General features: G+C 37.5%; 1 protein-coding gene across 6 annotated transcripts in view; it reads left to right on the top strand.

The window, feature by feature from the left end:
* Positions 1 to 17,553, top strand: part of APC (APC regulator of WNT signaling pathway) — a 99,342-nt gene that overhangs the window by 34,187 nt on the left and 47,602 nt on the right. For all 6 annotated transcript variants that reach the window (XM_063321456.1, XM_063321454.1, XM_063321457.1 and 3 more), the window contains exon 3: positions 16,855 to 16,939. In XM_063321456.1, the coding sequence (XP_063177526.1) occupies positions 16,855 to 16,939 (85 nt within the window). The remainder of the gene's footprint in view (positions 1 to 16,854; positions 16,940 to 17,553) is intronic.

Below are 17,553 nucleotides of genomic sequence, written 5' to 3'. Positions count from 1 at the left end.
CCTGCTGTTCCTTTATCACTGATCTTTATTTTTTATAATGTGGTAATCTGATGAATATAGCAATTAAGAATACTTTGAACTGAACTTCCTTTTCCGCCAGCATGTGGCTTGTGACCTGTATGTTCACTGTAAGAAGAAAAATTTGCTTGTGTTCTGAAGCACTGTCACTAGTTACAAGACTTGAAAGAAGCACAAATTTTTCAGATACATTTAATCCTTGCATTGCAGTGTAAAATGAAAATGGCTGTGCTACCTAAATTGAAATGAAATTATAGTCCTTTATACCAGCTGTTTAAAACAGTGCTTGGCATTAGCTGCTGTGGTAAAAAAAAAAAGTGTGCTTGCTCAGTTATATATCTGAAAGCTAGTTCTATCATTTATGCTGTTTTTCTTAAGATAATATAACAAATTTGTCAGTAACTCCTCTTCCCTCCCTGTCACTACAGTCTAAAATAAGGGAAGAATAGGAGAGATGATCTTCCTTATAGTTTGAAAGAGTGAAAATGTCTTTTTTTCCTTTCTTTGTCCCTGTTCGGTTTTTTCTTTTTTTCTTTTTTTTTTTTCTCTTTTTTACCCCTTTTTCTAGCATTTGTGCGAATAATTAAATTTCCACTGACCTAGAGACAGACCAGCTGTATAAGCTGGTCTCTAGGGCATTAATTTGGGATGTGGAACAGCTTTCTGTCTTTACTTCAAACCTGGCAGACCACCAAATGGAAAGTGGCTCTATTGCACTGCACGGAGGAGTGCTTATGAGCATATTCAGTGTAGAGGTCGCATTTTTTTCTCTCCTGAAATGCCATTCTGGATCTAAGGGATTTATCCTTAAAAAAAACCTTGCAACTCAAATATCAAGCTCAATATGTTTCTCTTCATGCATGGAGAGGAGATTGTTCAGATTAATTTGGTATTTTTTTTAATCCATATTCTATGAAGAAATCCTAATCAGCTGTATTCCTCAGGGGTGGTTGCTCCTGCACTTGAACCAAGAGGCTGTTTCTTTCCCCTCTTTGTTTCAGATGTGTTTGGAAAGGGTTGAAACCTAGCTTTGACTTGACTTGAACCTGAAGGATGGTATGGGAATGATCTTGGAGTCTGAGTGGAGTCTGGGGGTGAAGTTTGATGGGGATCATTGCAGGATTCTCTTTAGTCAGGAGATAATTTTAGTTTTGCAAGCTTTTGGAGGACGTATGCGGTGGCTTTGTTCCACTGAGAGAAAATGCATGGTTTGTATTGTTCCAGTGTCATAATTAGGGATAATTACAAGAAAAGTAATTAGAAGAACTAGAGCAGGGAGACCGAAAGCCCTTTGGCTACCATATAAGCAGTTAAAACTCCCAAGTATTTTGGAAAAACGATCCTTTGGGAGCATGTAAGTGTCACAGAGACCTAGCAGCCCCTCCCACCAAGTAAAATCCCAAATATTAGTGGGAGAAGGGGAGCAGGAGTGGAGAAGATAAGCTGGGGTTCTGTGGCAAACATCACTGTTCTTGCACCATGAATTTTGATCTGTGGGCTAGTGCAGAGACATCTCACAGCGGTCCTTTGGACTGCTAAGGTGTTTGCTTGTGTCTCTTCTTTGGCCTTATGTTCTTTAGTTGTCTGTGAAAGGCAATAGTTAGAAAGGGCATTTTAAAGAAATTTGTTTTGGAAGTAGTAGTGTTAAAATGTTGTGTAAGTATGCCTCATCTTTGTAATCGCTCCATTTCAGAAATGTAAGGTGCTCATACTGGAATTAAAAGCTTAACATGAGCTCATCTTGCACATGCATTTATTATAAACTACTACTGACCTATATAAGAACAATGTCTGAATGCTTCATGGTTAAAGCTAAATTTCATATTTAAAAGTAAAAGCTGTTCATTTGCTGACCAGAAAGCAACATAATGGGTAAACAAAGATAAATGTGATAACAGGGGTGCCAAAATGATTAGTAAAACAGTGTCCACTTTGTTTTTTAATTTGTGTTGTCCTAGGGATTAACTGTTCAAACAAAAAAAATCCCTCGGAGTATTATGACTAACTTGGGAAATTCAGTTGTTACTGTTGGCTTACTGTCAGATGAAATACAGCAGTTCAGTATGATAAAATCTTGTGTCTAAATCAACAAATATGCTGTTTGATGGTCGATGAAATAATGATGTTGGCCCATAAATGAAGAAAAACTGTTTCAGTGTCTAGATGTAGATAGTAACAGTAACTGCATAAAACACAGGCTACGTACAGATTTAGGAAAAAAATGAACATAGTTTTATTTGAATTCAAAGCCTGCAAAATTCCTGAAGAGACAAAAAGCAGTCCAACGTCAGCTATACTACTTTGTGCAGTCTGACTTTTTGTCAGACTCTCCTGCCTGGTTCTTTTTCTTGTTTACAAGCCAAGTATTTTTCTGCTAAGTATGGCTTTTTTTTTTTTTTTTTTTGTCATAGCTAACTCATGTCAGCATTTTTCCCCATGTAAAATTTTGGCGGAAATAGGTATGTGTAATTAACTTCAAGTACTCAAGAAGTAGCAAAAGAGTAACGTCATGCTTGATTTCCACACTCACTCTCTGAGTGCTTGGATTTTGCAGTAGATGAGTAATGTGTCTTATCTTGTGTAAGAAAGCCATTTTTATTATATGTGATGCTCTGTGGGCATAGCGTTCTCTCTTTCATCTTTGTATAATATACTTAAAATTATACTCCAGATATGATTTTCCGGCTTAATGTCCTCTGTATTGTGTTCACACGTGTCGATAACAAAACAGGAAGACTGTCAGTAGAACTGATGCAGACTTCTTGAAATTTTTTGAGAAATTTCTAACCAGCTAAATATATACTGTAAAGAAACAAGGTAATGGTTAAACTCTTGTTCTCAGAAAATCACGAGCTGCTTATTCATGAGATTTTTTACAGGTTTTTGTTTTGTGGAGGGTGGTTTTTTGGCAGGTTGTTGTCCTCATATAAAGGTTTTAGTTTTAATAATTTTCCTTGGATTTTTGGGTTGTCATTTTGTTTGTTTGTTTGTTTTTTTTGTTATAAGGAATTCAGGTTTAAAAGACAAAGTCCTAGAGAGCTAGTTACTATGATGTCCAGTGCAGGTCCAAAGAGTGGTTTATTTTTGACATGGATGCTGTTTGTGGGTTTCTTCCACTAATTAGGTAATAAACCTTGTGATGCTATTGTGTTGGATTGGAATGGATTTTGGCTAAATAAAAAAGCAAGTGCTAAGGTATTTTGAGGATTTTTACTTTTGTACAATGTTAAGCTAAGATAATCAAATGTGGTTGCAAAAGAGATTTTACGCCTATAGAATACATTATTCCAGATGTACTGCAGTGTTCTGCATACTTTGTGAGGTTGATTTATTGATACTCAAATTAACAGAATTAAAGGTAAAAATGTGATGTGCCTGTTTTTCGTCTTGTTCCTGTCATGATCTATTTGTGAGAATATGAGAAGATTATATCTTATTAGAACTGAGTGTGGTTTTGTAATTAAATATTATTAAGTTGCATTTTATTTTATCTGCAAATATGACTTCCTGTAATATATTTCTATGACTATTTAAAGGGATGAATATATGAATCCTTAGCCGGCCTAGCAGACTTACTAGCAAGATAGCAACTTAACAGTTACAGTAGCTCATTTGTCTCATTAAAAAGAGGGAATCTGAAAAATATACTGCTTCCAGCTTGGACTTTGTTAGCATACATTTGTTTATAAAAACAGAAGATTGATGTTCAGAATGTTCAGGAACTAGCTGGCTTGCAGTGCTTTGGTGCTCTGTTATGCTTTTTGGACGTGAACTCTTTGTCAACCTTGTGTGGAAGTAAGCTGTAATAGTTAGGAAAAAAAAAAAAAAAGAGTGCTGGTCCTTTCCATCAGGTATACCAGTGGCTGAATCACGTAATTTTTTTTAGACGTTTACACTTGTAGTGACATAAGATTTCAGATGCTATTGGCATCCTTTATGCCCCTTGCCTGAATTTTCAGTTTTACTTTAAAATGGCTACTGAGGGGTTCTCTCTTTCAGAATGTATGACTACTTTTATCAGGTGTCTCCTTGATTAGGTAGGCAGTGATCATGTTTTCTTTTAACTCACCAAACCCCGTTTTATGGTCTTACAATCTGCTTAGCTACCACTTCATAGTATTCAACCTTGAAAACCTACTTTATTCTGATCAGCTGTCTCTGATCATTGGTGTTTGATGATCCTCATTGTAAAGCATAGAAGGTGCTAGGACATGTTTTTATAAATGGCATGGGAATTTTTATTTGAATGTATCTTGGTAAGCCATGTCCTTGCAAATTAAAATTTGAAGCCTGACATGTTCACAGAGACCTCTGATACATACAGCTTATCAGTTTGTCATGTGCTGTATACATATGTAGTGTGTATCTATCTATCTGTAATGAGGTTCCTCAAGTAGATAAATACACTTAAGAGATTCCCATGTTTGCAATCACATCTTCAGAAATCTAACAACAGTTTTGCTTCTAAGGTACAGGAAATTATACATTTTGCTGGGGACACTTTCTGTGTCAGATAACAGGATTTTCCCGTCTCTTTCCAAAGGGAGAGTGTTTTTAGCTTCATCTTGCTATTCCCCTTTTTCCTTGGTTGGTTTTTAGTTGGTATCACACATAGTAAAATGTTTCACCAAGGCATACAGAAATAAAAAAAATAATTTAAAAATTATGTTAAGCTATGAAAGCAAAGCATTCAGTACACAGAAGAGAAATGCGTATGTTAAAACAGATGTATTTGATCTGGGATTGCTGTAGTAAATAGGCTACACATAGTAAGCAAACTGCAGTATAACTTGAGAAGTTTGTATTTGAATCTTGAATTTAGTATGGTAGACATTTCTTTGTACATCCAGTTACATATCAGAGTATTAGCATCACTTCCAGAACTGTCCCTGGAAATCTGATTTCCAAGTGATCTGAGTTATCTGGTATGTTGTTATTTCTGCTAAGAGGTCAAGTCAGATATAACATAGTCTATTATAACTGCTTCATGAACCAAAACCAATGTGGTGATGCAATATTTCCACAGTAATTGCTCGTATAGATCTTAGGGTTATGTCCCTACTAAGCAGAGAACATCTCAGTGTCCCTGTCTTGAATTTAAGTGTCAACAATAAAGCTTATAGAACAAGGGGATAAAACAGATACAGTGAAATGTCAGAAATAAATTATATTCACCCAAGTGTTTGAAAGCAACTTGAGTATGAAATGGCTGACCTGTCAAAACCTGTTCCACCCTCTCGTCTTCAGCAGCAGTTGGTAGGATTGAGGTATGACCCCTTCGGCTTTAAAGAAAGAACAGACAACAGCCTAAAAGAGCTGTCATTTCCTGGAGTGATTGTGAGATCTGGATACTTAAAACTGTAGTCATGCAAATTATAGTCCTTCTGTCAAAAGTCTCAGTTTGTCAGCTGGTAGTTTCTTGTTTGTTCATGGATCCTGAAGTTCCTCTGTGGCAGGTTCCCTCCTTGCAGCAATGCAGCAAGGATGGCTTCTTAGTCAAAACTTCCCTTCTGCACAAGCCACTAATCCCTGCAATTCTTCACCGGCCCGTTTCCACTTGCTTCCTGACGTATCTTCCTTTATTTGTTGTCTGTTAAACATAATGATATGTTGTCAAACTATAGAATTCAAACTGAAGAAAGTTCAGTAAATTTTTTATTTTATTTTTTTGTTTGCTCTTCCACCAGACAGACATCTGCTTTGCTTACCAAATTTGTGTGGATGTATGTAGTTTTCCCTGCAAGATCCGTTACGTGTTGACGTCCTTCTGGTTATGACAGCCACTTGTGATTGTCAGACAAAGATCAAGATGTGTATTCTGTGTTTAAAATGGCCTCAGTATGCAAGTTACGGAAGGTGGCAGGTGTGATGCCACTTTTTAAGGAAAAAGAAAAGTTTAGGAGAAACTACTGATCTGCATACCTGCAAGCTTGAGTTGGTAATGGGTGTGTTGTCAGAAACCACTGTAAAGAACAGACTACTAGTGGGCAAAGAGTTAACATTTCTTTCTTAGGGAGAAGTGTAGCTCACAAATATGAGTTCTTTGAAGGAATCGTTGAGTAGGAGGTGAGCTATATTGGCACTGATGAGTCTGCTTGGGTTTCTAAAATTAGTTTAGTAATGTCCCTCATCAAAGACTCCTGAAAAACCTAAGCTGATATAGGAAGGTTCTTCAATTTCTATCGAACTCGAAGATAGAAAACGAAGAGCAGAGTGAATACTTGGGGATTGTTTTTTTTTTTATTTTACCAGTAGCGTCCTAGTGAGATTTCTGTTGTGACCTGTGTTTTTCCAATATACTCATGTTATCTGGAAAAAAGAATGAGATTAAAAGGTTTGAGTGATGACTTTCAGTGTAGCAAAAATGAACACGGAATGTGAAGAGCTGCAGAAGAATCTTGTGTTATTGAGCGACTGAACTGAATACGCAGCAAATAAAATTCAGTGCTCCAAAGCATAAAACAGTCATGATGCAAAACAGCCTTAAGTTTATATATGTAATGAATTGCATGGCGGCAACACAGAAAGAGGTCTTAGAAATACTGTGAGTATCCGAAAATGTCTTTTTTTTTTTTTTTTTTTTAATCAGTTGTCAGGTCAGTGCTTAGTTTGGATCCAAAAAGTCAGGCTGATATTGGGAATTACAGTGCATAGATAAGGAAATACAAGAACTATAATTATGTCAGGATGCTGCATCCAGAAGTTGAGGAGTATGTCCTGTTCTGGTGAACCTCTCCAGTAAGGTTCTAGTGGAATTAGTATAGGCGCAAAAGAAAATGTGACACGAAAAGCTTCCTTAAGTGGCATGATTGAATAGAATGTGACTTTCAGCTGGAGAGAGAGGGATAGAATGGGGAAAAAGGTTGTTGAGCTCTAAAAGATCATAAAATAGCATGAGGAAAGTTAATAGGGAATGATTAGTTTCCCTCAATACCAGATCTAAGGGGTTGTGAAATAGCATTATCAGATAGCCAGTGGAAAACAAACAAAACAAGGTTCGTTTCTCATTGTAAGTCTTGGCCGTGGGAGCATTAGGATGCCAAAAGAATTGATCAGGAGGTAGTACCTCTGGCGATGTGTTTTCAGAAAGTCTGCAAGCCAAGGCCAGCAGGAAGCGAGGGAGAGGGCATACAAGAGAAATGGACAGTAGATTTTGTTTTGTTCATGTGTTCTCACTAGGTTCTTGCTGTTGGAGGTGGAATGTTGGTGTGGACAGCCGTTGGGTCTATCTTAGTGTGAAGGACAGCGTTTGCTCTTGGTTCTGTTCTTTTTTTTTCCCAGCTGAGTTACGCTCCCTTAAAAAGGGAGGAGGAGGACAAGGAGCAATTGGCCTCCTTTCTAGAGCTCCCGAGCATTGTGAAGGAGAGGGAGAGGGACATTCAGAGGTTGAAGGGGCTGGAGTGAGGTGAAGGAGGGAAGGTGATAGTAGCAGCCTGGGAACCCATGGCTGAAGAATAAATCCAACGAGCCTGTGGTAGAGTAGGAAATGGAGACCTCTGGCTGGCCAGTGATGGAGAGCCCTTTCTTGGACCAGGTAGCACTCTGCAGTTCCCATCTGCCCTGCAAAGGTACAGCGGGCAGTGGGAGGGTTGTACTGAGACTAAAGAACAGCAATTGAAGTGTCTCTTCAAGTAACTTTTGTTGTTGTTGTTGTTCAAATGGTTAATATTTTTAATAAAAAGGTTAGCTAATTATCCTGGTTTATCGTTCATCTTTTTATTTTGTTTAAAAACTTCTCAGTCTTCTTTGGGAGCTAAGCGGAAAGTGTTAATGAGAAGGTCTAAGCAGCTCCACTACAAAGCTCTGGCCACCTGAAAAGTAGTGTGGTCCCTAGTGCATTAGTTTTCATGTACCTGGAGAACACTTCAGCAACTAATTTCAGGAAAGTATTTCTGGTGAAAATTTGTACTGATGCCAAATGCGACTAAAATATGTGGTAATTTAACTTCAAAAATTCTATATGAGGTGGCACTAGGATAACATTGTCACATTAAAAAGTGATAGGTTTTGGGCGTTGGGTTTTGGGGTTTTTATTTCAAGAAACCAGAGTTGTTAGATTATTATATAAAGGTCCAGAGAATTTGAATAATTTGTCAATATGATCCCATAGTTTCCTTACAATTTATGAAGCAGCATCAAAGCATCATGGTCATCCTGTGATGTCAGTACTATGCTGCTACGAGGCTGCAGGCACGTCACCATTTTTTACTGTATCCTTCGGTTCTGGCGCTTTTTTTTTCCGCATCATCCTAGTTCTGCTTGTGCATGCTCGGCTTACAGCTTTGTGGAGAAGAATCCCGTTTACCTGGATACAGAAGGTAGTGAAAGAGAAATTTTTGCTTGCTACTAGCAGCAGTTCAACATAAATTTTCCCTCCTTAATTAATGAACTGATGAGAACCTTCCAGCATGCTCCTCGTTTGCTCATTGCCATGCAAGCGGCGTACCTCAGAAAGTGGTGCCTGTGTTGAATCTGCCCTTGCCCTGACATTGTTTCCATGCATCTTCCAGCCAACTCTAATGAGTCAACTTCATTTTGTCTGGCTGATTTTTTCAGCATTCCGGCTGATGTGGCCAAAGTTAAGGGTTGGGGTTTTTTTTATACTTTGTACTCCTGGCTCTCAGGAGTTATTTGTATGGCACTATGTGCTCTGCTGACTTAATAGAGCTTGTTTTTCTTCTCTAAACTTCATTTTTTTTTAAGCTTACTTTGATACATGCTCTGTCTGGCACACAGTAGAGGCTTTGTCTTGATTTCTTTGATACTTCACTGAATTTTGTTGTGGCCCAGCTTCAGGGGAGCTTTAAGCGGGAACATAAATTACAGCAGACAATAAAGAGAAACGTAGAAGGAACTAGAAGTGTTTTGAAGAACAGCTCAAGGTGCAGTAGCAAATGAGGAGTTTATGTAATAAGTTTCCTGCTTTTGAGAAGGAAGCTATGCGAGGGAATCAATGAATCGAAAGCATAAATTAAGGAAATTTCTGGTCAGTTCTTTTTATGAGTTTTCAGTGGTGGGGATGTTGCAATGAATGTGACCCCCAGATCTCTCCTTTGCCTGTAGCGCTAACAAACCTTGTGATTGAAATAAACTACAAAATAAGTAGTAATTTACACAATAGAGTTTGTTTTTACTTTTTTTCCTCTTCAGGTGAAAAAAATACCACAAAAAAGACTTAAAATGCATTTTATTTGAGTTTGTGTATTCAAACTTAAGGAAAAGCCAGCTTTAAGATAGACAATGCCACTATGATTTTGTCAGATGGTTTTTACACCCTGTGATACAATTTTACCTGTTCTACAAAAAAACCTTCCAAAATTAGCATGCTCAGTGCTCACAGTTAGGATGGAAATATATCTTTGTCTAAAACAGTGTTCGTTTCTAATTTACCTATGCAGATCAAGTCTTTAAGTACAGATTTTCATGTATATAATGATCTGTAGAGAGTCAGGTATTTCTCTTCAACGTTACTTCTTGACAGAAATGCAGTCTGCAGGAAAAAATTGACCTTTTTTTTCCGGAAAATTATATGTTGGGGTTTTTTTTTGTTTTTGTTTTTGTTTTTTACAGTATTAGAACTAAACTAAAACTGCATTCTCTTCTCTCAGCTGGATTTCTTACCCAAACCATGTCTCCTTGAATGAGCTGTGGTCTCACTTATGAGTGGGTCACATACTTCATGGAATTTGCACGACTGCAGTCACTGTCAGAAACGCTGTCTGCAGACAGCTGAGCTAGTAGAGAATTCAATGAGAATTGTGAGATACAGATCTCAAATAGCGCTGTGCCATCCTGGTCAGACAGTGTTCAAAATTCAATTACATTCAGTACAACCTACCAAAATATTTTTGATTCATTGATAATGTATATTTTGCTTTCAGTGTAACCAGATTATGTTTTGTATTCTGAAATAATACAGACTTTAAAAATTCACTGCAACCTAACTGTCTTTGTTGTGCATGGTAATAAATCAGCTAGCTGTAGGAATTTCATATTATACCTGTTTAATAAGGGAGAACTTTGAAAATATAATAGTAACATAGGATCTGACATTTTGAAAGTCAGGTTCCCTTCCAGATGGTTGGCTGTATAGGCCTTTGCACAGCAGATATCCGTATACCCCTACGCTTGGTGAAAGCCTATTTTAGCTTTATATTCATCCCATTCTACACAATAGGCGTGATAAAAATGGACAGCGAGTGGTAACACCGGAACAGTCTTACTGTACGTGACAATAGCTAGCTAGTCTAGTCTGAGAGTGAAATGACCTGCGTATTGTCTTGCACACAAAGGCTGTTCATCTAGAGAATTAACTCTTAGGGGCCAGTTGGCATAGTACTACCTGTCTTTTTGCTGCCTAGTAGTCTTACATTGACATCGACAATGCCTATTTTGAGGCTAAATTCCTAACGATTTTAGTTTGTACTCATGAAAATATTGTTTTTCAATGTTTTTCAACAAATGCATTGTCTGGTGAAGAAGTAGGGAGAAAAGGTATTGATTCAGCAGTAACACTCCTTGCCTGTGTAAACATTTGTGGAGTATGCACTAAATTCTGAGTTTCTGTAACTTGTGCTGTGTTAATTCATCCAGTGTTTTCTTTCCAGTATATATTTGGTTTCCAATTAATTTCAATTCATCCTTTCCCAACATGTAAGTGCTTGAACTTTTGAAGTCTTTCAAGGGAAAACGGTAACCATGGTTAGCATAGGAAACATTATAAGCCTTTTATGATTATATTTCTTTTTATAATGTGAAGTTGCGTCTTCCTTCTCAAATCAATTCCCTTACTTTCAGTTGGATTTTGCACAGGCTGAAAGTTTTTCTGGTGCCCCACGCACCAATGCCGTTCAGGAGAGAAGAGGTGATGCCAGTCTTAAGGCATGTAAAGGAGACTGTCACATCAGGATTGTGACACGGGGAGGAAGAATACTGGTAGTAGAGTGGATATGCAAGGGAGAGGGCAATGGATAGATCCTCTAAAAATAAAAAGTAACTTTGAAGATATTCATGTGTGTTGGTCATTTGGTAAATTCTAACGTGTGAGTGGAAGAGACTCCCATGAGCTGAACTCATTTTTACAAATTGAATTAAATGATGAATTCTGGGAAATACGTCTCTTCAGTGGCTGCACAACTAATGCAAGTGGACATTTGCGAATAACTCTTTTTTAAGTTCATGTGAACTAAAAATATGGTTGTAAAAGTCATTTGGCATCTTACAAAACACAGACATTTAAAATATCATTTAAGTTATTTAATCAGTAAAGAAGCAGCCGTGGCATTATATTATGTTTGATTTGTGTCTTTTTAACTTTGTTGGTGTGATTTCACAGTAAGTAATATTTTTTAGCACGATCTTTGCAATTCTAAAGATTCTACCAGAATCCAAATTGGGTGGAAAATTGAATATTATTTTTTTATTACTTTGGTTTTTATTTTTTGGAATTTAGGTGAAATTGAGCTAGTGATGAATATGGTTACTGACGTTACTTCAGACAGCATTCTTTCTGAGCATGAAATAAGATAACGTTAGTTGATCTGACAGTGGGATTGCACTAAAAACTTAGTACTGACTTCAGTATGTGGTTACAGCAAGTGACAGCTCTTGAGCATAGTGACACCAAGTGAATATTTTTCTTTTAGAAAATGACATTGTTTGAAATTAAAATGAACAGCGTCGTTTCACATAACAAATGCTTTCCTCTTTCTACAAGGTTAAAAGTTGAGTTGCTCCAGTGTTTCACCTCGGTCGGCAGCACTGTCATCATTGCTGGACCTGGTTATAGTATAGGGTTGAGCAACCAGAACGATCGCTTGGCTCTTTGGGCAATTAGAAGGGCTCTCAACAGGCTTGATTAAGTAGCGGTGTAATTTGCCAAAATGTATAGAAGTAAAGGGCCTCTTCCATAGCTCTCACTCGGCCCCTGTGAGAGTCGCACCGTGTGTGATAGTATTAAGTCACTGTCAAGTTCATATATGTTATGAACTTGACCCAAGTTATGAAGGGTCGTGTTAGACCTTGAAATTAAGTTCATGCTATCTGTAAATGCATAGAAAATAGTATTCTGGTGTCCATCCGCCCCTGCTGTTTTGACATCTAATATTGTTGAATTTGAGTGATGGATGTGCTTTTTTCCTGCCCTTTTTTGAATTTTAAACGAATTTTAAATAGTAATTGTAACAATGTGCAACACTGGGTTGAAATTCAAAAATCACTTTCAGTTTTGAGTGCAATTGTATGTTAAGTTTTCTGCATCTTGGGTTAAAAACATGAGTACGGATGCTGTCAGAAATATTATCATTTAAAAATACTGCTGATTTGGTTAAAAATAATAGTTTTCAGTCATACAGTATAGATATTCCCATCCTATGTGGTACTAAGATCGATGTTCAATTACTGTCTGAAATTGTAAACACTTTCTATGTTTGTGCAGTTAAACCTGTTTTTATACTCAAATGTTGTAAATACAGTGGTATCAAAGGTAAGCATAACCTAAAAAACCTAAACTGAAGGATAACTGGGGTTTGTTTACAAATGTTGAAAGAAACACACAGTGAAGTCTGTGTGTATGACAGGAATGTCTCTTCACACAGGCCCAGGTACAGTTATTAGCTGAAAAGGGGGAACAGGGTCTGAAGAGTGTCTTACTAAAAATTGGTTGAAAGAATAGCTGTTGTTGGAAGTCTTTTTAAATGTAGACTCATGCTTACGTTTAAAGGATCCAGCAGATGTCAAAACGTCTTGTTGGCCTACTGTTCCAGCTGATAACTGGCCTGTGAGTATAGCTGGTGTACTGCCAGCGGCGATTTCATATATTTAATTTTCGTTATGATTGTCATATGTTTTGGCATTCACTGAATGCAGAAAACTTTTAGAAAAGTGAATATAAGTAATAAAGCTTACTTTGTTTAAAACAGAGAGGGGTGAGGGAAGCAAGTACTGTTCACAGAAGACCAAATGTATCTGACTTGTCTGAATTGTCGTCGCTGCTCCTTTTTCTGACAAAGGAGGGGTATATGTCTAAACCAGAATGTCTTCTTACAGCTACTGTATTTAAAAAATATTTCTAAATATGAATATTAATATTTACACTTAAAGTTCTCAAAAATTGAATGTACTTTTAAATCTTATCTCATTGGGATTTGAAATCTGGCATTGTTAGCATTGTTCTTTTGTGATTCCTTTCTTTATTAGCAGCTTGAGTAAATTCCCAGCCCTTAAGCAATTTTATTTACATCCCTTACCACTTAGCTGGGTGCATATACTGTTGTTTAAGGTGCTTTTCTTCTCAGTAGTTTTCCAGTTGCTTGCTTATGGGTCTGATCTTTGTTATTTAATTATCCATAAAGTAGTTGTAAGGTCAGGACTATGTTCATAGAGTCCAAAAAAAAAAATAAATTGACATTATGTCTGTACTTCACAGTCCAGAGACTGAAGACAGAAACCTTTCTAAATGATGATGAGTCATAGGGCCAGCTCCCTTCCAAAAGCATTCTTTTGTACTTCTGCAGTAGAACAAGATAAACTAGGTTATATTTAAGTGACCATTAAAATAATTTGACTTACGTTCTTTAAAAGAATAGAAACAACTTCTGCAGTATTCCTTAGACACACTTACATTTGTGTATTTTTTCAGTAAATCACTAGTAAGTCAATAAAGAATTTGCTTAGAATAGTGCTATAAACCACTACTAATCTATTTATTCAAAGTTACATAACTAAACAGTATTAATTTAGCTTTAGTTAAATTGACTCAGGTTTATTTATGGAGAAGATTTTACACTATTTAGCAGACATGATATCAAATGTAATATAAAATTATTGTGGAAAATTACTGTCTCGAAGCCCTGTATTAATTTTTTGGGGAAAGTGGGAGGACTGCACCTAAACAGCATTAGTGTTGAGTCCTGGAATTATAATAAGTGAATAAATAAAAAATTGCATAATCACAGTAATGGGTAACTTGCCACGTTTACTTCAAATGAGTTATTGCAGAAAACTTATCGGTTCCTTTATTCAAGTAAAATTGTAAATTCCCTAATTTGTCGTTTTAGCACACTGCCTCATTTTCCACCAGTACCTGGCCCAGGGGCTGCATCTCTCTCTGTAACCTTTGTCTGCTTAATCATTGTAGATTTCAAAGTGTGCTGTGATTGAGTTTGAAGTTGACGTCATAGCCTCATAATGGCGTTGTTGTTATCTTAGCAATGGTACTACAGAAGAGAAATGTAGAAAAATATAGAAAAGAACACTTTACCTACTAACTTGGAAAAAATGCATGTGCTGTTGGAAAAAAAAAAAAAAAAGAATCATTTAAAAACTAATGGTTACAACCTAAATTAATGAGTTGTAGCAGAGAAAATTGAGAAAGGTGATCCGGTGTGCTAATGTTTAACTGTTGCCAATATTCAGAAAGAGCAGTCCCTAGCTGCCTGGACACCTCAGTCGTGTGATTTGGTACCGCAGGAAAAGGTGATAGGATTTCCACTTAGCTGTTCACATTGGCTCTTGAAGCAGGAATACTCATTATGTCGGAAAGTATCCTGAACATACGATTTCTGAATAGCAGAACTGCCACGCAGGGAGGAGGGGTTGGATGTTTGGGTTGGGGTTTTTCCCCCTGCACCGAGGTACTGCTCTCAGAGGAAAGGGATTCATTAGTTATTTCTAAATTTATCTGAGTTGACAGGTCTTTCAGAAGCCTGCAAAACTCCCAGGACTGCTCCACATATCCACATTGCCCTTTTAGGCTTTTAAGCTAAGACTGCTGTCTGTAAATGTTATCTGCCCTTACGTCAGATAATGTAGGAGTCCTTCTTTGAAAAATGTGGGAGTCCTTCTTTGAAAAACACCAGATTACTTGTTTGTCTGACTTTGCTGACAAGGCAAGTGTTATGTATAGAGGTGGCTGGGCCATATGGCTAATGAGGATGCCCTTGAGTGTACTTAAAAGCACAAGCACAGTGGAGATGTCTTTCCGAGAGCAGTGATTTTATCACCCCAGACTTGAACCTAAAGCCTCTGCCAGCATTAACAGGTAGTGCAGTAAGAGCAGATCTGCAGATGAATTATGTTGAGGCCCTAGCGTGCTTACTATATATGTTTCAGGGGATTTGGGGTTTACACTAGCTCCAGCCTGGTCCCGTGGAATGAATGCCTATTAGCAGTCTTAGGTGTAACTGCTAGCTTGGTTTGATTGGAAAGGAATTAATCCCGTTGACGCTCCGAGATCACCCTGCGATGTGAACCAAAGTCCAGCTGGTGGGACAGATGGGAATCTGGCATCAGACTGATCCAAACTGAAATGGGAATGCGGACACACTTTGACTCCATCAGTCAGGCAAATTTGCCCTCAACTCTACCTGCAGAATTATTTCCGCAAAACGGTGTAAACATAGTTGGTGTGTCTGTATTCCAGTATTCCTCATCCTAGAGTACCAGCATCTAATTACATGGTGGGTGGCTGCAGTGACTGTGCTGCTACCGTTTGCTCCAAGTCTAGTGCTCGGAGATTATTTCCACAGAACCCTGTGCAGTTCTTTACCCAAAATCCTTTTACTACTTTTGTTTCCTTTGAAAAGAGCAAAATTCATTTAAAAGGTACCTTCTGTACAAATTGCAAGAACTATTAATGTTGACAGTAAGGTGTGCTAGGCTCTTAAAAGAGGAATACAATGATGTGGAGATCTTTTAAATTGCCTAAAATTCATTAGTTTTTAGGTCTGAACAGCAGTACAATTCTGTGTGTAGAGTCTATGTATGAAGAGCGTGCAGTACCTTCCATTATTCAGAATTGTTTTCATTTCCTGACAACTGCTGCTTCTAAAAACATTTTCTATGCCACAGTATGAAAAATTACATCTTAAATTCCAGTAAGGGTTTTTTGCCTTGTGGCCAGTGTTTTCAATGTATTTTTCTATTGATGTGTCCACCATTATGATATGGAAGAGGCATTCACTAACTTCCATCTAATTTTCTACCTGAATTTGGGCCACTGAGCATTAGGGACCTGGGGGCTTACAGGCCCCTTGTAGCGTAGCACTCATTGTTTACTGTGAATCTTCCTGTGCATTAGAAGTATGTTCCTTCAGCTGTATAATTTTATCAATAGTACATGGCAATATTCTTGGCTTTGAAGCTTCAGCTGCGTGGAGTCCTAAATATCTTTCTCGTAGGCACGGTGGTGGTGGTAGTAATAGTCATAGTAATAAGCCAAATAATATGACACCATGAAGAAATCCTGAGTCTTTTCCTCATAGCTGTGGTGACGGTGGCATTGGTGGTAGTGGCAGCAGTAGTAGTAAGAATAATATGACTCTCCTTGCTGGTTTACAGTGGTGCTAAGGCATTGCAGAAAATAAATCCTGGGGATTATGCTGCTCTGATATCTTTGAGGTTTAGAAAGTGCGGTGTTCAAGAAAACTGTTGTAACTTTTCATTATGTATCCAAATTTTATTTTTACAATACTAACTTTAGCTATGCAGGTGGAAAAAATTTAACTAATTTCTCTCTACTTCCATTTCCCCATCTGTAAATTTGAGGTAAGTTGAATGCAGTTCAAGAAGAACTTTTAAATAAGATGGTAGATTAGACTACCAGAGAGGATGAGTTATTTGGGATATACTTCACATCATGACAGTGCTTGTGGAAAATGTAGAATATATTTGATGGCAATTAAAGTTATGACACTTGATGACTGCTCACATGAAATATAGTTGACATCAGTTTCTCAGTAGCTGTTACATAAACGTGCACTTGAGGGCAGGATAAGATGTATTTACCTTGTGGTTTATTATTGTAAGGATTTCTTAATTAAGCTTAATTTCTCACAGGAGGTGCTGAAACAGCTACAAGGAAGTATTGAAGATGAGGCAATGGCGTCTTCTGGACAAATTGACTTACTGGAACGACTTAAAGGTGAATGTAGAATTATGTTTTAAGTAGGTTAATTTGTTTCTCAGTTGTTTTTTCTTTGGGTTAAAATTTTCTAACTCGGCTGCATCTTCTTTCCAATGCTGACTTTGATGATTAGGCATCATCTCAGTGACTGTTATTTTTGCTAAGCATTTTAAGACACATTCTCCAAAAGAAAAGTTTCTCTGCTGTTTTTATGTTTTCCTACTGTTACTGTAGAGCTTCATCTTAATTGCTTTTGATATAACTTGCAATTACTTTAAGTTCTTCAGAAAAAAATACATTGGTTTAAGTTAATTATGGATTAATTCCACCAGTTTTCTAAACTTGTTTGCATGCCCTGCCCCTCTCCATGTCGTATTGCTGGAATTGTAGCTGTCGTGCTGCAGATTGATGCCCCCTTCCCTGGAGAGCATGTGCTGGAATGTGTACCATCCCATTATATGGGATCTGCAAAGCAAGCCCAGACCACTGACTCCCTCTATAAATCCATTTTCCCTATCACTGAACCAGAAATATCATAGGGTATGTCTGCATTTAAGGGCTCTGTGGTGGACAGAGTTGTCATCATTTACATGACAGTGAAGCATCTGCAGCATCTCTGAGAAGGAATCTAT

The sequence above is a fragment of the Chroicocephalus ridibundus genome, chromosome Z, assembly GCF_963924245.1.
Source record: "Chroicocephalus ridibundus chromosome Z, bChrRid1.1, whole genome shotgun sequence".
In the NCBI taxonomy this organism is placed as follows: Eukaryota; Metazoa; Chordata; class Aves; order Charadriiformes; family Laridae; genus Chroicocephalus; species Chroicocephalus ridibundus.
The sequence above is the reverse complement of the archived record's forward strand: the minus strand, read 5'-3'. Positions and strand labels throughout refer to the sequence as shown.